The sequence below is a fragment of the Vitis riparia genome, chromosome 9, assembly GCF_004353265.1.
Source record: "Vitis riparia cultivar Riparia Gloire de Montpellier isolate 1030 chromosome 9, EGFV_Vit.rip_1.0, whole genome shotgun sequence".
NCBI lineage: Eukaryota > Viridiplantae > Streptophyta > Magnoliopsida > Vitales > Vitaceae > Vitis > Vitis riparia.
In genome coordinates, this window is record NC_048439.1 from 3,771,510 (window position 1) to 3,794,604 (window position 23,095).

The window sequence follows — 23,095 nt, forward strand, 5'->3', positions numbered from 1 at the left end:
AAGGCTGAGCTGAACCTATACAGGGATCAGCAGTATATGGTAGCAGTAGGCCTACACGTGAAATCCAGACTCATCTTATTTTAGGATACAAACCTAATAAAATAAATAATAATGTCAAAATAAGGAAAACTTTTTCCTAGAAACCAAACAACCCTCTTCCTCTGCATGCATCACGGGGTTCTCCATTTCTCTGATTTCATTAGAAGCTTTTTTTTGGATTTGCATTATTTTTATCATATTTAGGAATGCAACATAGATTTGAATCTACACTAAATATTTAAAAATAATTAAAATTTTATGTACTTCTCAATCAAATGTAATACTTTTGATCATCTCGGGTACCATCAATTATCGGTGGATTTATGAAATTTGAATTATTTTTAAAGTATTTTATTTTTTAGTTTTTTTTTTTTTTAAAAAATGGGTGTGATATCGTACTTTTTTCAGACTTTTTCTATTAAAAAAAAACCAGGGTTATTCACATATATTGCATATATGATGATTTCTACACATCTATTTGGCGGGAAAATTTTGCATGAAAAGTTTTTGGGCATCGAGATCTTCATTGAAAGAGTCATTTTCCATGTCAAAATCAGTCCACATTTAATTATTTCAAACTAAAAGGAAAACAACGACTTTTCTTTCAGACCTCTCCTGAAAAATCTAGCAAGTTCATGGCTGTTAATGTTTCAGATGATAATTGACTTGCAAGCTTCCATTGTCCACAAAACCCACAGATAGGTTTCTAGAGGAAGGTGAGTGAACCAGTATAAATTAAGTAGAATCCTCACCTTCTCCTTACCATGAGATAATCATCAAGTTCCTCTACCATTTCATCACTTAGCTATAAAAATTTCCAACTTCCTTTCAATTTCCTCATTAGGGTTTCCCTTATTCTTGTCCATGGCGCCCCCACATGGAGAAGCCATTGTTAGCTCCTACGCTAGGGCTAACACCTTCTGCAAGCCACCGAAAGTCTCAACCGATAACCTCCAACGAACCATTTCTGACATTTCCTTCGAGCTTAGCAAGGAGGCCATCGGAGACTTGACACTTCCTCCAATATCTGAGGTTGAAGACGCGAAATGTGAGTGCTGTGGCATGAGCGAAGAGTGCACCCCAGAATACATTAAGCGGGTCCGGGACAAGTTCTTGGGGAAGTGGATATGTGGGCTGTGTACAGAAGCTGTGAAGGAAGAGATAGAGAAGAATGGAGGAAAAAAAGAAGAAGCATTAAGCACACATATGAATGCTTGTTCTAGGTTTAACAAGCTTGGCAGGGCTTATCCAGTTTTATTCCAAGCTGAGGCCATGAGGGAGATATTGAAGAAGAGCACAAGGTTGGATGGGAGAGGAGCTAGGGCTAAATCTATTAGCCCTAGGATCGAAAAAACCGGGCAAAAAGTCGGCGGCATTGCAAGGAGTTCAAGCTGCATTCCGGCTATTACAAGAGAGATGAACGATCTGACAAAGAGTAATTGATTTTCCCAAGTGTTCGGACATGTTTAATTTTATGTTTGTCTACATTTCTCTATTCATCTTCTCTAATTATTAGGTTTTCCTTTTGGAAATTAGTCCATTTCCGAACACCCCTTAAGCTTGCATATGTTTCCTCCAATGGATAGGATCAGTCTTTGATTTACCCTCCCATGGTTTTTTGGGTTAACCTCTTATCATTTCTAGGGTTTCCTTTCAATCTTTCAGTTGGGTTTTTTCTTATTTCCCTTTTTTTTTAGTACAAAAACCACCAACTTTTCCCCCTAAATTAGGGCTATGTTATTGAAACTTGGTCATTAGGGTTTTTCGGGTTGGTCCATGCTTTCTCTTACCCATTACTGCAAATGCATGGCAGAGTTGATTAATATGCATGTGCAGTATAATCTCTCTCTCTCTATCTATCTATCTATCTCTATCTCTATCTATTGAATGTAATAAAGCATAGTTGTTAGATGTTGTGAAGAGTTGTCATGGCTATGATCTTCACTTCCACTCTAACCTGAGGGTCTTTATTTGTAATATGTGACACCATTTATTTCAAGTATTGAAGTCATGTATGTGGACATGTATAAGGTTTCAATAAATTAATTGTTATATTGTTTTATACTTGTGTGTATTCAAGAACCTCTAATTACTCCATAAACAAAAAGGTAAAAAAAAAAAAAAAATCCCTCTTCATTTGCAATCAAACAAGAAAGGAAAAAAAAAGACATTAAAAAATGGATTCATGAGTTTATCATAGAGATATTTAAAATAATAAAAAACAAAATTAAGTATTTTTGTTGCAAGATTTTGGGTAATGCATTTAAAAAACATCACATAATTAATTTCTAAAAATTAAGTATTTGAATTATTTCATGTTTAAGAAGTAGCACATTTTTCATGGTATATATGTACAAAAATATGGAAGAAATATGTGTATACACCACTCTACTACCCAATCACTTTGATCTAACTTCATCATAGCCTTTTTGAGAACACATACATTTACACATTCATATAGAGGAATTTAAAGAGGGAGATTTAAAAAAAACATTAGCTTGCAGACATTATCGTGGGAGTCTTGTCAATCTGTGTCTTGTATTCTTATTCAGAGTAGCAAATAAATACAAGTTGAGGTTGGTGCCCTATAATTAGAGTGTGCTTATGTGAGTTCTTTTGATGTAATCTCATATGGGTTTCGAAAGGTTGGCCTAGATGGGTGTCTAGCACACGCACGCACATCTTTCTGGTTAAGAAATGGTGGGAAATCCTTCTTCAGATTCAATTTTCATTTGATCCAAGGAAAAAGCCATCTTCTTCTATTATCAATTTTACGTGGGGCCAATGGTTTTTCAACTTCTTTGTTGGACTCACTGTCAATAATATAGGTTGGGTCTGCGTTCTTAATGAATCGTATCATATTGTTACTAGGAGGACAAAAGTTTACAAGTTTCAAGCTGGAGCCATGAAGAAGAATTCTCTTTCCTCTGTGACAAAAAGCTGGGCCGCACTGTAACAAAGCAAAAGCCACATGAGTCAGGCCCAGCCCAAAGAGTGGCTTCGGCCCATTTTTCATAGAGTTTTTTTTATTAATTTCATGTCGATTAGTACAAATTATGTTAAAAGATAACGAAATTCCAAACCGACAGGTAGGGGATAAGGGGTGGTTTCGGGATGATGGATCACACTACTCAACTCTGTCTTATTTATTTATATTTATTTTCAGTTTTATCCAAAAATAAATTAGATGGAGCATGCCTAATGTAGAAAATTCCTATACCCATTTTGCCTTTTTTTAATTTTTTTAATTTTAAATTTTATTAAAAATAATATAATTTATAAATAAATAAATATTTATAATTTATTTTTATGAAAAATAAAACCAAGATAGTTTAATGAGAAAACAAATATATATGTTTAGATGCAAATAAACGGGACTAAGAGTGCGTTTGATAGTAATTTAGGAAGTGTTTCTGGATTTTATAACACTTAAAAATTTTCATCATTTAAGTATTATAAAACCTAAAAATATTTTCTATAATTATGCTCAAACACTCTCTAAATATAGATAAATAAAACAAATATAAATAGAGACATTAAAATTGATCCCCTCCTCGCCTTTGTTACATTACCAGTTGGGAACCCACATTTGGCCTAGTCACTAGTCAGTCCAAATCCAACCTCCCACATCGATTCAGAGGGCCGATGTTCCTCTGCTCTCGGAGGTTGATATAAGAGCTCGTGAATTATCACGGGGCCATGACAAGTGGAACATTCTATTTCCATCACAATCCTGAGTCCAAGTTTGAACAACTTTTCACCACCTATGACTGCAGCGCATTCTATGCTTTTGGCAAACGGAATTTAGATATTTTCTTTCCGGGAGAATGAATATTTGGCTGTGTTGATAACTTAATTACCGCCTCCCTCACCGGCAGAGCTCAAAATAGGATTAAGAGGGGGGAGAGATTATTTTTAGGGGGGGCCATTATGAGTCAAAAAGCAATATTTGGTTTAATGGTCGGTTTGTCAATGGACCTCCCCCTCCTATTATTATGTCTCGGTTAAGTATTATAGATTTACGGTGTTTTCCTTGATTTCTTTTCTTATTTGTTAATTAAGCTCCATTGTTGTGTTAGTCCATGCATGTATCAACTGTATAGGTTTTCCAACCCGAGGCAACTATGCTCATATCATATGTAAAAATCGTAGTCCGTGCATTGCATCCACGGGTTGCACCATGACCAATGACAAGTCGCTATTACACCTTGCTCATATTCAAAACCCTTAATATCGTACCCTTGATATGGTATAGTTGATACACCATTGTTATATTTGAGTGAACCACATCTTCTCTCAATATCATTATGAGTCATTTTCAAAATTTTACGAGGAAGCATCATAAGTGCTTCATGATACATGATACTTTTGAAAATAAAATTCAAAAAATTCAAAAAATCCTTTTTCTACTTCAAAAACCTAAGGCTTCCTTACTAACCATAAAAAATTCAACACTTCATAGTTGAACCACCCCCACATGCTATCTCGTATGGTACCATATCATTTGAGTCGAAGTATTGACAATAAGCCTGGAGCTTAAAATGCCCTAAAGATGTGCTATATGTGTAGGAAAAATTAATTCAAGGCACTAATTCACTAACCATCCCGCTAGCAATTTTAACTATTAAAAATGTATGATAAAATTTAAGTCCTTAGGCAAAAATGAAAATAGATAAGAATAGGGCGCTTACTCCTGTCATCACCTCTCTGCATAACTGGATAAGAGAGAGAGAGAGAGAGAGAGAGAGAGAGAGAGAGAGAGAGAGAGAGAGAGAGATTTTGTCCTTTTCTCCATCCTTCACCATACGTGCCACTTTTGGCTAACCCCTGAGCTTTGAAGAGGCTTATCCTTCTCCAACATGCCACTGGCTCTTGCATTATGGTTGATGAAGCTTCTATCAGAAGTTGGGACTAGTCAGCCCAAATCCAACCAGACTCATCCATTCAGAACAGCGGTGTTCGTCTGCTCTCAGTAGGTTGATATCAGAGCTCGTGAATCATCACGGGGGCCATGACAAGTGGAATATTCTATTTCCATTGCAATTCTGACTTCCAAGTTTGAGCAACTTGTTCACCACCTATATCTGCACTGCATTCCACCCCTTTGCTCGACTCCATTGCCCCTATAAACCCTCCCTAAACCTCTCTACTCTCTTTCAGAATTTAGATATTTTCTTTTCGAGAGATTAATGGATATTTGGCTGTGTTAGTAGTAACCTTCCACCTCCCCCTCTCCCTATTTATGTATCTCTGTTCACTGCTATTGATAGGATCATAGCTTCCATCAAACATGGTGAGTTGCATTCACTATAGATTATATATGGTGCTGTCTTTTACTTTCTTTTCTTGCTTGTTAACTGTTTTTTCATGCAATCCATCGTTTAACAGAGCGAGAAGTGCATTCGAAGGGCCATATCCGAAGTTTCTGCTGAGTCACAGAGGATGACAATCGAGGAAGGCGACACCAGAAGTGAAGCTACTCGGGTTGAACAGTCCCGGTGCGAGTGCTGTGGATTCATGGAGGAGTGTACTGCTAGTTACATCCAGCAAGTCAGCGATTCTCATTCTGGGAAATGGGTTTGCGGGATCTGTTCAGAAGCAGTGAAAGAAAGGATTAAACGAGTTCCGAGAACGGCCATGGAAGAAGCACTGAGCTCTCACAAGGATTTGTGTGAAAGATTTAACACTACTACTAGGCAGAATCCCAAGCTGTCTTTGACTATGACAATGAGGGAGTTGGCCAGGAGAAGTGCTCACCAAAGGAATGACCACAGCTCCATGAAACCCAGAATTGGTCGAACCAGCAGCTGTGCTCCCAGGATTGAATAGACCGGTTGAATGGGATTATGTGTAGTAAGTGTGAAATATAAATTGCTTTTGTTCATTCTAAGGTAATAAATTGAAGAAAAAACCCTTGTCTATAATATAAATTGAGCAAACACCATCTGCCACTACCAGGTCTTTGTATTTATAAAGTGATTATGGTGATGGAATTGCTTCAAAAATTCAAAGGCTAAGGCAAAGCCCAAACTGACCACCTACAGGAGTATTGGGTTTTTTTTTCTTTCAAACCCAATTCTAGGGTTTGGGTTATCCACTGCTGGGGACAGACCTACTCTGAACTGAAAGAATGAGCATTCAGGAAAGCAGGTGGGTTTCCTGAATTAGGGCTATGGTATTGAAACTAGGTCATTAGGGTTTTTTGGGTTGGTCCATGCTTTCTCTTACCCATTACTGCAAATGCATGGCCGAGTTGATTAATATGCATGTGCAGTATGATCTCTCTCTCTCTATCTGTCTATCTATCTCTAGCTATTGCATGTAATAAGGCATAGTTGTTAGATGTTGTGAAGAGTTGTCATGGCTATGATCTTCACTTCCACTCTAACCTGAGGGTCTTTATTTGTAATCTATGATACCATTTATTTCAAGTATTGAAGTCATGTATGTGGACATGTATAAGGTTTCAATAAATTAATTGTTATATTGTTTTATACTTGTGTGTATTCAAGAACCTCTAATTACTCCATAAACAAAAAGGCAAAAAAAACCCCAATTTGCAATCGAACAAGAAAGGAAAAAAAAAAAGACATTAAAAAATGGATTCATGAGTTTATCATAGAGATATTTAAAGTAATTAAATAAACAAAATTATGTATTTTGTTGCAAGATTTTGGGTAATGCATTTAAAAAACATCACATAATTATTTTCTAAAAATTAAGTATTTGTATTATTTCATGTTTAAGAAGTAGCATATTTTTCATGGTACATATGTACAAAAATATGGAAGAAATACGTGTATACACCACTCTACCACCCAATCAATTTCATCTAACTTCATCAGAGCCTTTTTGAGAACATGTACATTTACAGGTTCATACAGAAGAATTTAAAGAGGGAGATTTAAAAAGAACATGAGCTTGCTGACACTATTATGGGAGTCTTGTATTCTTATTCAGAGTAGCAATTAAATACAAGTTGAGGTTGGTGCCCTATAATTCGGTGTGTGCTTATGTGAGTTCTTTTGATGTAATCTCATATGGGTTTCGAAAGGTTGGCCTAGATGGGTGTCTAGCACACGCACGGCACATCTTTCTGGTTAAGAAATGGTGGGAAATCTTTCTTCAGATTCAATTTTCCTTCTTCTCTTATGTATTTTACGTGGGGCCAATGGTTTTTCAACTTCTTTGTTGGACTCACTGTCAATAATATGGGTTGGGTCTGCGTTCTTAATGAATTGTATCATATTGTTACTAGGCGGACAAAAGTTTACAAGTTTCAAGCTGGAGCAATGAAAAGAAGAATTTTCTTTCCTCTGTGACAAAAAGCTGGGCCGCACTGTAACAAAGCAAAAGCCACATGAGTCAGGCCCAGACCAAAGAGCTGCTTCGGCCCATTTTTCATAGAGTTTTTTTTTTATTAATTTGATGTCGATTAGTACGAATTATGTTAAAAGATAACGAAATTCCAACCCAACAGGTAGGGATAAAGGGGTGGTTTCGGGATGATGGATGGTGCCCTCCCAACTCTGTTTTATTTATTTATATTTATTTTCAGCTTTATCCAAAAATAAATTAGATGGAGCGTGCCTAACATAGAAAATTCTAATACCCATTCTGCCTTATTTAATTTTTTAATTTTAAATTTTATTAAAAATAAAAATATTTTATAAATAAATAAATATTTATAATTTATTTTCTCAATTCCAATTTACAACACTATTTTTACTAATGCAATATTTTATATCCTCCCTTATTCCTTCCCCTTCTCTGCTCTCTCCTCCCCCTTCTCTTCTCTTCTCTTCTCTTCTCCCCCAACCCCACGTTCCAATTGTACCCCTTTTTTATTTGTTTTTTTCCAATCCTCACCCCACATTTTAACATTCTTTTTCTTTTATTTTTATCTTTCTTTTCATCTCTACTCACCCAATTAAACTTTGTTTTTTTTTTCCTTTTCATTTCTATTATTTTTTCACACTTAATTGTTTTTTATATTCTTCTTATATTTTAAAACAAAATAATTTCTTTAAATAATAAATTATAAAATAATTTTTTCACCAAAAATATATTATATAAAATGATTTTATTATATTCAATATTTTAATGTGAAATTCATAACTCAATTTTTTTAAATAAAAATTATTATTAAAATTTAGATTTAATAGGTTAGAAAGAGTTCTTTATTAAAAATAACATATATGGAAAAAATAATAACAAAAAAATGTTACGTTTAATAAAAGAGATGTTATGAATAACAATCCCTTTTGTTTTTATGAAAAATAAAATCAAGATAATTGAAAAATATAAGTACCTAGATCCAAACTAAATATGGACAAATAAAACAAATATAAATAGAAAGAGACGAAATACAAATACATGACATTAAAATTGATCCCCCCTTTGCCTATGTTATATTACCAGTTGGGAACCCACATTTGGCCTAGTCACTAGTCAGTCCAAATCCAACCTCCCACATCGATTCAGAGCGGCGATGTTCGTCTGCTCTCGCAGGTTGATATAAGAGCTCGTGAATTATCACGAGGCCATGACAAGTGGAACATTCTATTTCCATCACAATCCTGAGTCCAAGTTTGAACAACTTTTCACCACCTATGACTGCACTGCATTCTATGCTTTTACTTGACACTATTGCCACGACAAACCCTTGGCAAACAGAATTTGGATATTTTCTTTCCGGGAGAATGAATATTTGGCTGTGTTGATAACTTAATTACCGCCTCCCTCACCGGCGGAGCTAGAAATAGGATTAAGAGGGGGAGAGAGTATTTTTAGGGAGGGCAATTATGAGTCAAAAAGCAATATTTGGTTTAATGGTCGGTTTGTCAATGGACCACCGCCTCGTATTATTATGTCTCGGTTAAGTATTATAGATTTATGGTGTTGTCTTTCATTTCTTCTCTTATTTGTTAATTAAGCTCCGTTGTTGTGTTGGTCCATGTATGTATCAATTATACAAGTCTTCCAACCTGAGACAATTATGCTCATATCATATGTAAAAACCGTAGCCCGTACATTGCATCCACGGGTTACACCATGACCAATGACAAGTCTCTATTACACCTTGTCATATTCGAAATTCTTAATATTGTACCCTTGATATGGTATAGTTGGTATACCATCGTTATCTTTGAGTGAGCTACATCTTCTCTCAATATTATTATGAGTCATTTCCAAAATTTTACGAGGAAGCATCATAAATGCTCGAGGATACACGATAATTCTAAAAATACAAAAAAAAAAATCGAAAAATCATTTTTCCACTTCAAAAACCTAAGACCTCCTTACTAACCATAAAAAATTCAACACTTCAATTTTAACATAGTTGAACCACCCCACATGCTATCTCGTATGGTACCATATCATTTGAGTTGAAGTATTGACAATAAGCCTGGAGCTTAAAAAGCCCTAAAGATGTGCTACATGTATAGGAAAAATTCAAGGCACTAATTCACTAACCATCCCCTAGCAATTTTAACCACTAAAAATGTATGATAAAATATAAGTCCTTAGGCAAAAATAAAAATAGATGAGAATAGGGCACTTACTCCTGTCATCCCTCTCTGCATAACTGGATAAGAGAGAGAGAGAGAGGGAGAGAGAGAGATTTTGTCCTTTTCTCCATCCTCCACCATACGTGCCACTTTTGGCTAACCAGATTTTGTCCTTTTCTCCATCCTTCACCATACGTGCCACTTTTGGCTAACCCCTGAGCTTTGAAGAGGCTTATCCATCTCCAACATGCCACTGGCTCTTGCATTATGGTTGATGAAGCTTCCATCAGAAGTTGGGACTAGTCAGCCCAAATCCAACCAGACTCATCCATTCAGAACAGCGGTGTTCGTCTGCTCTCAGTAGGTTGATATCAGAGCTCGTGAATCATCACGGGGGCCATGACAAGTGGAATATTTTATTTCCATTGCAATTCTGACTTCCAAGTTTGAGCAACTTGTTCACCACCTATATCTGCACTGCATTCTACCCCTTTGCTCGACTCCATTGCCCCTATAAACCCTCCCTAAACCTCTCTACTCTCTTTCAGAATTTAGATATTTTCTTTTCGGGAGATTAATGGATATTTGGCTGTGTTAGTAACCTTCCACCTCCCCCGCTCCCTATTTATGTATCTCTGTTCACTGCTATCGATAGGATCATAGCTTCCATCAAACATGGTGAGTTGCATGCACTATAGATTATATATGGTGCTGTCTTTTACCTTCTTTTCTTGCTTGTTAACTGTTTTTCATGCAATCCATCGTTTAACAGAGCGAGAAGTGCATTCGAAGGGCCATATCCGATGTTTCTGCTGAGTCACAGAGGATGACAATCGAAGAAGGCGACACCAGAAGTGAAGCTACTCAGGTTGAACAGTCCCGGTGCGAGTGCTGTGGATTCTTGGAGGAGTGTACTGCTAGTTACATCCAGCAAGTCAGCGATTCTCATTCTGGGAAATGGGTTTGCGGTATCTGTTCAGAAGCAGTGAAAGAAAGGATTAAGCGAGTTCCAAGAACGGCCATGAAAGAAGCACTGAGCTCTCATAAGGATTTGTGTGAAAGATTTAACACTACTACTAGGCTGAATCCCAAGCTGTCTTTGACTATGACAATGAGGGAGGTGGCCAGGAGAAGTGCTCACCAAAGGAACGACCACAGCTCCATGAAACCCAGAATTGCTCGAACCAGCAGCCGTGCTCCCAGGATTGAATAGACCGGTTGAATGGGATTATGTGTAGTAAGTGTGAAATATAAATTGCTTTTGTTCATTCTAAGGTAATAAATTGAAGAATAAACCCTTGTCTATGATATAAGTTGGGCAAACACCATCGGCCACTACCAGGACTTTGTATTTATAAAGTGATTATGGTTATGGAATTGCTTCAAAAATTCAAAGGCAAAGGCAAAGCCCAAACTGACCACCTACAGGGAGTATTGGGTTTTCTTTTCTTACAAACCCAATTCTAGGGTTTGGGTTATCCACTTCTGGGGACAGACCTACTCTGAACTGAAAGAATGAGCATTCAGGAAAGCAGGTGGGTATCAGCTGAGCATTGAGAGTTTAGAAGCTTTTAGCATTGAATCAGTTCCTGGTTTCAAGCATTTCCTCCATTTTAACAAATAATTACATTAGAGATAATTCTTCTATTCAGGAACTGAAGAGATCATGAAATTACCCAAAATGGAACACAAGGTAGTTTCAGGGTAAATATCTCAACAGCAGGCCTAAAAACATGGGAACATTGGTCCTAATCAGTACTCCAGGGTTTCCACAACAAAAAGACAAACAAGGAACAAAAAAGAAAAAAGAAAAGACGAGAATAATGGTCTTAAAGAGTGTTCTAGTACTCTTCATACACTGTACTTTTAGTTCTGGTCAGAAGGTCAGACAAAAGACCAGTTCATAAACATAAAACAGACACAATGGGCGTTCTCTTCTTCATTCAGCACCTTCCATGCCACAGCTCTTTCATATGAGACAGGACGGCCCATGCTTGACAAACAGATACCACCTTGAAGGCAAGCAAAACCCTGCACATAAAGAATCAAAACACAGCTGTTATCTATCCATTAATATCTAATGTTGGTGCACTTTCACAAAAGATGGTTAAAGCAAAAGACTAAAAAAGACAAATACCCAACTTTCATGCAAGGAAATAACTAATTTTTCTCCCAAACAGAAATTAGGAAACAACTTTCATGCACTTTCTACATTTTCTGAAAGAAATGGGGACATGTAAATGGAAACAGGCATTTGAATATCCATGGAAATAAAACCTTTATTTAGTTTTTTTTTTTTTCCCCTTGTATCCAATGTGTCTCCTTAATAACTCATAGCAGCAGTGGCAGGATTTCAAGGAAAGAGATCATGTTTTTCATTATATTGTAGGACTCCAATACTTCGTAAACACTTCATTTGTGACTGAAGTTAGTCTGAGTGATGCAACTGAAAATGAAATGAAATAGCCACAGCGAATCAAACCCCCCCACCTCAAACCCAACGTGGAAAAATAAAATAAAATGAAATCCCATATAAAAGCTACTGGAAGACCTGTTGCATTATCTGAGGGAACTCTGAGCAGAGAGTCTTGCGTCCATGATCGTCAAATATCTTCTCCAAGGTAATGTCTTGCAGTGCAACCAAGGTTGTCTCAAGCATATCAAGACCAGCCTGGTTTGCGAAGGTGAATACAGGTAATGCCTGCAGGAATTAAGCACTTAAAAATTATGCTGGCTTTTTGAAAAATCAAGGTAAAAACATAAAAGTATCTTAACATGATAAGCATATCAATGGAAAAACTAAATGCTACAAATATGGCTAGAGATACACAGATGAGATAGCCAAAAAACTTGATCTATAAAACTCATCCTGGCGATCTAAAGACACAGAAGTCGACATTTGTGTCTAGCACGATGCTAAAAAATAGACAGTTTGGTACACATCAAATAATAAATTCTGGATAAAATCACCAATGTTTCAACACAAAACCCTCCAGATGCTTAGGCATTTCCTTGCATGGATAAACTGAACCAACAAAAAGCATCATCAGAAATTCATTTTATTGTCTCTAACTTGTTAATGCTGTAACAACTATCGTCTACTCAGTCAAATACAACAAAAGGTCCTACAAATCAGAAACTTCAATTGGACTCCCATCAGATCCAGAGTAGGATTACTGCCCCGAGTATTCCTCTTGTAGTCCCATGTAAAATTTAACATGGGTTAGACAAGGAATAGAACAGAGTAGAGATGCTATATTCCATGTGTATAATGCATACCCATACATAGGAATTGATCTTCTCTATGTGCACATACCGCCGAAACTAAATAAAAACACATAAGAATTTAACTAATTTAGTTAAAGATCCCTAGAAGGGTTTTGTGGCTGCTCAAGATATCCATATTCATGCCTAAAATGAACCATTAGATCTCTTATATGTTCTCAAGAGCACAGAGAATCATATTACATTAAAAGAGGCAAACACTAAGTCATAACAGTAAGGAAGCTACATACTTCCAGACTCCATGAGGCAAATAATATTGTCAGAAGCCCTATTATCATCCTACTGAAAATCAGGAGGAAGACTAGATTGAAATTGTGGAACACATTTCACAGCACCTCCTTTACTGTCATGTCAGAAGGACGATCGAAGTATTAACACTGTTTCAAAAGTCTACTTAAATCAGATCTATTGTTAGAGAGCTTCCACGAGTTTTCAGAATCAATAATTATATTGTTGGAACTGGGCGTCAAACCACTAAAAATAATCTAAAAATGTCTATGCAATGCACCACATGTAGAAGCAGAAGCCTGACAACACATATTCATACCCCTTATGATATATGCTAAACTCCAAAACAATTACTGCCTGTGGCATAGATTGTGATAAGTATCAAATCACCACTAGAAGACCTAATTTCCATGGTCATGCATAAAACTACTGCAATATCTGAATGGATATATATAGAACAGTCACTTACATTACCATAAATTTTTTTGATGGAAAAAACCAAGGTTAAAAACCAAAGTAGTATATTAGAAAGCACACCTTCAGAGAGCAGCACATGATAGCATCTGAGAGATGCCACAGTGTTTTTAGGATGGTCTCACTCCCTTCACCACTGGATTTGAGTAGCTCCACACCCAGGTAGCACCTATAGCTGTGAAACAAGGAAGAAGTATTCAGCTGACCATTTTATGAAATATAGCAAAAGCTTAACAGTGCGTGTCAGGGTTAGGTTACATTGTGACCAACAGACAGATCTACTCAAAATTGAAAACTACAGCAACCTTTTAGCTTGAATCCCACAATTCAGAAGCGGAGTCCAAAAGTTCCATATCCTTGTGATTAAACCAACAATAATATCCTAAAATAGTGTAAAATCATGAACAGTGTGCTATATTTATTTTCATTTTGGCAGGAGAAAACACAAAGCTATTAAGCATATCAATGTGGCAATGCTCCATCAAGTTCATAGATTGTTTGGTTTTAGTTAAGGTGGAAAGGACATGCTAATAGGTTATAATGAAAGCATTTAATCAACACCATTGGATAGAACTTGTTCCCAAAAGGAATATAACCAGCAACTATTAATATTCTAAGTCCATCTTGTTATGCACTGAAAACGTTATACCTTAATTTTTTTTAATTAACCTTTCAAAACTGAGATAAATAAATCCCTCACAAATAAAGAAAATAAAAGGAGATTAATACTTTGAGAGAGGAATATGCACCACCTTAATAAAGCAGTCACATTTTTATCTCTTTCAATATCCTCTTAAAGTTTAAATTGATAAACAAAATCTTAATCTGGCATAATGACTCCCTCTACCTCCTAAAACATCAATAGCAAAGTGTTGCTGTCATCAAGATTCCATACATGCAAGGTAGAGAATTAAAGAGGCACACCTATAGCTGTGACTGATCCAACGAGCAAGTGTGTGCGCTTCAGGAGTGCCCAGTGGTGGCCGAAGACCAGCATGGGAACTTAAATGCGAAGGAGAGAGAGCTAATGCCACCCTCTGAACAGATGATATAATGCTGCGCACATACTGCCGAGCCATGGATGCTACATTTTCTTGTAGGTGGCTTTCAAATGCAAATTCAAATGCAATTGTCATAACAGATCTAGTATTGCCACCATTAACAGAATAATCATTTGATGATCTATTCCCAGCTGGCCCAATCTCAAGAGCAGATGCAAGGTCTAGGGTGCGATTTGGACTGGAGGCTTCCTGCATCATTGGACAATTCATTGATTAAAGAAAAGTCAAAGAAAAAGGCAAGAGAAACTAAAGGAATACAACAGTTAATGTGATTTAAATGCTAACCTTCCCAGAATCAAGAGGGATGATGCGAAAACCAGAAGGCAAAAGAGGTGCATCATCAGCAAAAGAAGCATCAATGGGAGCAAATATGAGTTCAGCACAGGTGCCAACAGCATTCTCATCCATTCCACTGCATAGCTGTTGAAACAGTGTAAACAGAGACATCAATAATGTCAACAACTAACAGGTCATGATAACAAAAGAAGATACCTACTAAGATAGCATGTTCAACGAACTTCAGAAATCTCAACACCATGAATTGTCACATATCTGGTAGTGCAAAGGCACAACCAAAAACTTTGAAATAGGAAAACATATGGAAAGGTATGACTTTGGTTTAACACTAGCACCATAAGAAGTGACAGCATAAATAAAACCTGTGATTCCATATTTAAACAGAAAAAAAGCTAATCTCAGTAACAAACTGGCACTGCAATCAAAGTTCTCTAACATTCAGAATAATTACACTCACTCCAAGATAAACAAGCATCATATCCCAAGTACACATGATTGGAACTCAACAAAGAAAATCCAAATAAGATCCAAAAGACACAAATTACCATTTAATTTCAAAACTCTACATGTGTGTTTAGGAGTTATCTCCTCTTACACATTTTAATGCACTGCTGGAGCCAAATCTAACCCAATTGAGGTCAAATAGAATTTTTCAACCCAACTGTAACCTTAAGTGTATAAAAACTTGTCAAAGCACATCCAACAACCCAGCCAAGTCGCAGCACCAATTGTGACTAATGTGACACACACCATCTTCCAGGAAATCCAACTTGGGCATTCTAAGAGAGGAAATTGCACCTAAATGTAGCACTAAATTGAGTGTGTTAAAACCTGTTTGCAGAAAATCCATTTGGAACTCTGAATCTATGCTAGTTCAGAAGAAGGGGCCCTGGACAAGTAGGTTATAGCTTAAAATAGCCTCAGCCTCTTTTTTTTTCCCTAATATAGGACAACAAATATAAATACAAGACAAGCAATTTGGAGAAATAATGCTTACTTGCAAGAGAAACATGTCTCTAGGCATCATTGCATCTTCAGGACAATGGCCGACACCTTCCAGCTTAATGACCTCCAAGAACTAATAAGCACAAAAACAAATATCTCATTCACAAGTCTGAAGCAAACATTCTTCAATAATCTTGAATTAGCTTTTAAAATAACAAACTATGAATAGATTGCTTGCCTCTTCATGCTCAATAGTGTGAGCCAGTGGAAGTATGACTTGGCTCCCAAAACTTCCAACTCGAGACCCCGGCAAACTACAGGGACCAACTTTTACAGCTGCAGCTGAGTAAGCATCAATATTGTTGTCTGCCCATTCTGATCTGTGCTCCCGCAGAAACCTAAGAAGTATTGCTGGAGGCACATTCTGAAAATGATAAATAGTGAACAGAACATCAGAACAAGATATAAAGCCTTTAAACAAAGAGATTAATATCAAGAAAATGGAGGCCCCCAACCATGACCAATTGAGCCACAATCAAAAACATCACATTGTGGGTACTGTCTCATATTCACTGTACAGAGAAAGCTCCCCTCTGCCATCCAATATAAATTAATACTCCCCCAACCTCCCCAAGCTTTTCACAGTAAATTTAGTAGGACTTCACATCAACCCAATATCATGGTACTTGGATATGAGTTCATTAATGACTTCCAAGGGAAAGGTTGAGACATGAGCTTGGTTATTTACTCCTACCTTTTAACAATAATTGGCGTACTCTTTACTTAGTTAAGTAATTGCTATTATTCTTATTTGGTTTCATTTAATCTACTGCATGGTTTGTTTTGGGAAACACAAATTCATGGTCTGGTTCGAGTGAAAAAAAAATATCAACAAGCCAGCTTTTGGTCAAATAAGTTCTTATTTGCTGCCAGTCGGATATCCATCATAGATAACTACAAAGACAGTTTTGACAATTTAGAGGGCAAGATAATGATTACTGCAACACTTGCAAGACAGATTAGATAATACAAGGTCTGAAAACTCAGCAATAACCTGTTGGATCAGGAAAAGAGAAGTAAATTCTACAAGCAAGTGGAACAAAGACAAATGTTGGTTTCCCCATGTAAGCAAATTATGAACTTCTTCCTCTAGTTTGATAGGGAACACGTCTTAACACTGAGCTACATATGCAATGGCACGTGCTTTAAGAGAAGGCCCAGGAAAAGACTTATGGACCAAATTTACATTTACTTGTTTTAATTTGCTAAATTAAATGAAAGGATAGAACCATAGTAAACTTCCTCAATAATGCTTGGACAGCATTTGTCAAATTGATAGGTGAATTTACAAATCCAATGTGGCATTATATAAACACAACAAAGAAATATAGAATTCAATGAACTTTTTATCAATAGTTCCCATTAATCATCCAGAACATTTGAAAATTTTCAGTGTACTAACCTGCAAAAGCATTGATGCTTTAGCGCATAACACAGCATTGCTGACTGCAGGAAATCCATTAGCAAAGGAAAGATTTAAGCCTGTTAGTTTCTCAGGAGATGAGTTCACAAGGATGGTAACATCATCAATGCCATCATTTCCCATCATTGACCACCCTTCATCAGTAAACCCATTGAGAGCCTCATTAAAACCTCTGCAAGAAATCATATATTAGAATCTGAAACAAGAAATGTGCAAGCCACCGTCAAATGACTAAAAATGCAACCACCTGCTCAGCCTCTGGCTAAGCGCTCGCAGTGCTGCAGGTCGTCTACCCCAACCAGTGACATTAGACTGAGAAACCTCCTGAGCTATTTGTCTCAGCTGGCGCAAAGCCTGCAAAAAAATGAGACTATTAAAATAGGAGACCCTCCTACCAGACCAATTTACAAAAGCATCATTTTTAAGTATGAAAGTATCTCTTTGGCTGATTACAAATGTCCTTGAAGATAAAAGATCATTCAGGATATCACTGGTTAGCTAACACATACATCATATCTGAGAGTAGCAGTTAAAAGTTATAAATTCACCCACAGGAAAAAGAATAGTCTTACCGCCATTGTTGTTTTTTGAGCAAGCACTGTTGATGATTCATACAGAGGACGCAACACTTCAGGCACACTCCATGGCTAGGAGATGAAATGAACATGATAAAGTCATCATCCAGTTTTTGATAGTCAAATGTTTCATAATCAAGTACAGGAAACATGATGAACTAAACATATAAGGTTAACATTTGTGTATCAACTAATAAAAAACTACATAAAAATAAGGATGAGGTTTCTTACCTCTAAATCCATATGATCAACAATATGTATGATTGAACCACCCCCTTCACAAGGTCTTATCAAGTAGCCACTTGGCAGCATTTCTGCTCTCACAAAATGCTGCACTGGTGGCATGCTTGGACCATTCTGAGTATTTTTAAGTGATCTTTCACAGACCTGAGCATTACATCAGAAAATTTGAATGACTTCAAGATAGTTGATTGATGGGAGGAAAACAATAGAACAAGGCTAAGAGGACAATTCAGTCAAGAAGACTTTATGAACACATACCACAAGACTTCCATCCTCCATAACAGAAGTATAACGTAACAACCAGAAGTCACGAGCAGGCGCCAACGTAGTAGGCGCATAGAGCTAAGTCACAAAATTTCAAAAGCATAATAAGCAGTTGTGCATAAAACCTCAACCAGTTGAACAATTATTTAACAATGATCACCTACCTGCATGTAAAGCAGCTCAATAGTTCCACCATTTGCAGTGGGCAACACATTCAGCACATCCACAGCTCGGCAATCACGAAACCAGGATGGCCGATCCTTGAGGATCTCTGCAACCTGAATGGAATGAAGCCAATTAATTATTTAATAAGCTGCAGAAAGGAAGAAACAAAAAGATAAAACCCAACTTACCCTTGTAGGCTCTAGACCCACCAGGCCGCAGGCTCGTGCTGCCACTCCAGTGCAACCATGAGAAATAGCAACGATTCCAATGGAATCCGGACCAGGCTGCACATGTCATACAAAGTTTTCAAAGGAAAATACTATCAACCAAGTCATGGAGAGAGAAATTTCGGCAGGAAAAGTTATAAAGGAATACCCTTTAGATAAGTCACACACTTCAAGAGAATATTGGTTGCATTGAGTATTAAATTATTCCATTTTGCCAATATAAAAATAATTAATTATTTAAATAATTAATAGATAATATATGTAAAATAAAGGTACTGAAAGATACCTTCATTCCAGGCATTTGGACCCACTCTACAGCAGTTCCAGTGGCCTTTGAAAGAAACTCTGTTAAAGTCTCTTCTGCAATGGACAAAAGCCTGGAAAAAATATTAGCATAAACTTATAAGCCACACACAACAAGGTGGTCACAAAGCACGATGACAGAAAAGGACCTAACAACCATATCCCCACTAACCCTGCAGGACTAGCATCCCTGGGCGGATGCTGAGGGGTCAAGTGGTGTTGACCGCTCGTCACCACCGACTCACAACTTGTGTCTTTTGTGGCAAGCGTTGTCTGCAAGAATGCCAAGAAAACAACCGCATCAAAAAACCCAGATAATTCAAAAGTAAAAACAAAAGACAACAACTACAGCATTATGAAAGAAAAAAAAAAGGTGGGTCTGAATTTGGTAGCCAAGAAACCACAAGAAAACAAGGGAAAATAAAAATTAAGACTTTAGATTTGCACTTTTTTGGTTCACAAATAAATGAAATAATCAACTTGAAATTTTGCATAATCATCTGAATTAAGTTGAGGGTTTTCCATATATCTACTCCTATCGTAAAATCTACTTTATTCAGAAGAATCAGAACCTTTAAAAAAAAAAACAAAAAGAAAGAGGAAAAAAAATCATCAGAGACAATATGGCTGGAGACGAGAAAGCATATAAGGAGTTCTCACGTTCTGGGTATGTTGGCGGAAGTAGCCATTCTCATACACCAGTTGAGACACCTGCTTCTGCAACCTATCATTCTCCTCCATCAAAAGCTTGTTCATGGCGGTCAGCTTCCTATTCACAGCTTGGAGGCGAGACGCCTCTTTCCTCTGCTTCTCTCGGCATCTGTAAAATGCAAAACAGAAATGCAAATGACAATGTTCTTAAGCATGCGGGACTATTAATTAATGCTTGACTGGGGTATTCAAATAAAACCATCTATTCCAGTTCAGACGAATAATGTTCCCATACCAGAAAATATCATATTAAAAGATAAAATTTCCTTCCCCATCCTCAATTTTGTAACGAACCATGGTAAATATGTAAACAGACTTGGTTGGTTGACGGGAAAATGTAGAGGCGAAGAAACAATAGCTCTGAAACCAAACTTTGTGTTAACTTACCGCAACTTCATGCGACAAAAAACATTAAGACCCAAATTAATTTTGCTTTCTTTTCCTGCATTTTCTCATCAACCAACCAGACGGGTGCATCAAAAAGCTAAACTAAATCAGCAGCAAAACCAAACCTTCTGTTCTGGAACCAAACTTTGATTTGCTTGGGCTCAATATTGGACAGAATCGGACATTCCCGAATCAGCTGTTGGCGCCGAATAGAACTGGGTTTCGGGCACTCATGATAGAGCCTCTCCAGGGCTTCAACCTGCTCAGGTGTATACCTCACATACTTGCCATTATCCATTATGCCTTTACCATCCTTGCAGGACATTGCCATCATCACTTCAACTCCAAAAACCCACGAAGATTATTCAAAACGCAAACAACTCTCTTCTTCTATAGCGATTTCAAGCTCTGAACCGCCAATCCTAATACTTATGCAGCCTTTGAGTTAAACTTCTTCCAAAGCTTCGATATTTGAACAGTTCAAATACCCAGAACTGTAAGCAGTTATCCTTGTTTTCTCACCACGAAGCAGCGCCAAACACAAGAAAATGCAAATCTTTCGAGATCAGGGCTTTAAACCGACAACGATCTCAGCGTTACTCAAAGCACTGAAAACGTTTCCTCAAACCACCAAAAACAAAACCTCCAAAAGCATTTTTTTCACTCACAACCGCTACCACTTTCTCCCCAAAGGCACCGCCTCAACGAGTCGCCGACTCAACTCAGCTACCACTCACCATTCCCGATCCGAAACCCCTCCTAAATCTATCCACCCCCACCCAGATCTAAACCTCCCGAACCACAACCACCCAGAAAACCGACTCAAACGAGTCAGAGATCTCCGAGCCCCGGACTCAGCCTCCGATACCCATCGTCCCTAACCCCCGAATCATATCACACAGAAAACACTCGCAACGTTTGATCCCGCTTCCATGACTATGCCAATACCCCGAATCAGAAGAAGGAACGGAGAAACTGTGAGAAAATCCTAGGTAAAAACAAGAAAAAGTAGGTGGATTTGGGGTTTGTGTCTAGGTTTCTTCATATCTGAATAGCAGAAGGGGAGGTGGGGGTGGTGGTAGTGGCGAAGCTGAGGATTCTGTTTTTCATTGGATCGTCACTTTCGGCTCTTCACTGCACTGTGGCGGAAAAAATGAAGACCTGGGTTCTGGAAAAATAGGAGAGAGAGATTTTTACGTTACCGAAAATACCCTTGTGTTTTTTTTGGAATTGAATGCCCGGGAAAGTTGTCGGAATTGCTGAATTACCATAAGGGGATGTTGGAGATGGTCGTTGTCGGTTGTAATACCGAAATTACCCCCCTTTGGTTGGTAAAGTTAGTTGTCGACTTTTATCCAAAGAAAGTAACCAAATAAATGTTTTTATGTTTTGTAAATATTTTTATGTTGTGTTATTTAATTATGAAAAAAATTTGTTTACTAGTAGTTACTTTTTCACATTTTTAAAATAATTCTTAAAATAAATATTTTTTATTACATTAAATTGCATATGATCATGTTTGACAGTTAAAAAGTATTTCTAATATTTTTAATATTTGATAAATAAAAAATTTTAAATGTTAAAAGAAATATTTAAAACATTTTTATTGTCAAATGCTTTTTTAAGTGTTTGTTTTTTTAAAATCGTTATTCCACATTTTAAAAAATATATTTGATAGTGATTTTACTCAAAAGAATTTTTAGATCATTTATCAAATATTTATTTAGAAAAACATAATTTTTCAACATATTTTTAAAAATTTTTAAAATATTTTCTAAAATTTATTAAACACCAAATTTCTTTTTCTAAAACACATTTTAAATTAAAAGTGTTTCATAAAATTACAACTAAACCACTCTAAATATTACTCGATAACTTTATTTTTATTTTAGAAGATAAAAATATTTAAAGGAAGAAAAATATTTTACATTTATTTTTTTTTTTATAAAAATCAAAGTTATATACATATTTATAAAATTGGAAAAGGCCTTTATCATTATAGGCAAACATTAGAGGAGAAGTGCAAAAGAAAAGAATAATAATTATAAATTTAAATTTAATAAATTTTTTTATATATTATTCTAAATTTATTTTATTCATTTTTTTTCTTTTAACGGACAAATTAAACAATTTAAAATATATCATTTTTTATTAATTTTTATATTTTTATATAAAAATAAATGTGAGAAAATTAAAAATAGGAATTATTTCTTTTTCTTTTTTTTTTATAGAAAACATCTCATTATAGATGAAAAGATGAAAGGGCATTTGGGAGAGAGCGCGGCACCAAAAGTGGAGCAAACAGATAAAAAAGGAAAAGGGCAAAAGGAGGAAAATAAGGAGAAGAAGAGGGGCAAAAGAGGAAAGAAAGAGAAGCTTAAAAAAAACAAAAGGAAAGAGAGAGAGGGTGGGGGGTTTTGCGTGGGACACAGAGGACAGAATGATGAGGAATTTGCATGCGTCTCGATATTTAGGTCACATACTAAATTCTTATTTCCTTTATTTTATTTATTTCTATTATTTATTATTTATTATTATTAATTGAATCTTATTTTATTATTTATCGATAAGGGCCAGGCCTACGTCATCATCACACTCATCTTATCATCCCTATCTATCCATCTATCTGTATTCAACTGTATAACATGGTCGCATACATGACATGATGTGATGTGACAAGACGTTTGACATGCGTCTGATGATGATGGATGGTGGGTGTGATGTTATGTGTGTAGGGACATGTCACTGCTTACACATACCTGCATCATCACCTCTCGATGCTTCTGCCATAACACACCGTTGCAGGGCTTCAATCTACATCCGCTTGCACCGGATTACAAATTTTACTGCAAAATCTTTTTCTTACTTGGACTTAATATTGGATTAAAAAAATTCA

The 23,095-nt window shown here is 36.5% G+C and overlaps 3 protein-coding genes across 4 annotated transcripts; 2 read left to right on the plus strand and 1 right to left on the minus strand.

Annotated features, from left to right (window-relative positions):
* Positions 1-781: 781 nt before the first annotated feature.
* On the plus strand, positions 782-2,103 carry LOC117922396. The gene has a single exon (XM_034840535.1). It carries the CDS (start codon positions 904-906, stop codon positions 1,480-1,482), a length of 579 nt encoding a protein of 192 aa, XP_034696426.1. The 5' UTR covers positions 782-903; the 3' UTR covers positions 1,483-2,103.
* A 7,695-nt stretch (positions 2,104-9,798) lies between these two features.
* LOC117922441 lies at positions 9,799-10,764 on the plus strand. Its single transcript, XM_034840574.1, has 2 exons — positions 9,799-9,900; positions 10,324-10,764. Exons 1-2 carry the CDS (start codon positions 9,799-9,801, stop codon positions 10,762-10,764), a joined length of 543 nt encoding a protein of 180 aa, XP_034696465.1.
* Positions 10,765-11,141: 377 nt separating this feature from the next.
* Positions 11,142-21,331, minus strand: LOC117922172 (homeobox-leucine zipper protein ATHB-15). 2 transcript variants are annotated; one of them, XM_034840208.1, is made up of 18 exons: positions 20,325-21,331; positions 19,762-19,921; positions 19,274-19,374; positions 19,085-19,175; positions 18,760-18,855; positions 18,571-18,684; positions 18,401-18,484; positions 18,131-18,286; positions 17,897-17,971; positions 17,572-17,678; positions 17,304-17,496; positions 16,080-16,265; positions 15,894-15,974; positions 14,885-15,019; positions 14,463-14,788; positions 13,602-13,707; positions 12,103-12,252; positions 11,142-11,582 (listed from the first exon to the last, which is right to left on the minus strand). In XM_034840208.1, the coding sequence occupies exons 1-18, from the start codon at positions 20,531-20,533 to the stop codon at positions 11,436-11,438; spliced, it is 2,517 nt and encodes an 838-aa protein (XP_034696099.1). In that variant the 5' UTR covers positions 20,534-21,331; the 3' UTR covers positions 11,142-11,435. The 2 variants fall into 2 exon arrangements, with proteins under 2 accessions (XP_034696099.1, XP_034696100.1); XM_034840209.1 differs by lacking the exon at positions 11,142-11,582 and adding an exon at positions 12,522-12,576 and having other exon boundaries at positions 12,162-12,252.
* Between the last annotated feature and the right edge of the window lie 1,764 nt (positions 21,332-23,095).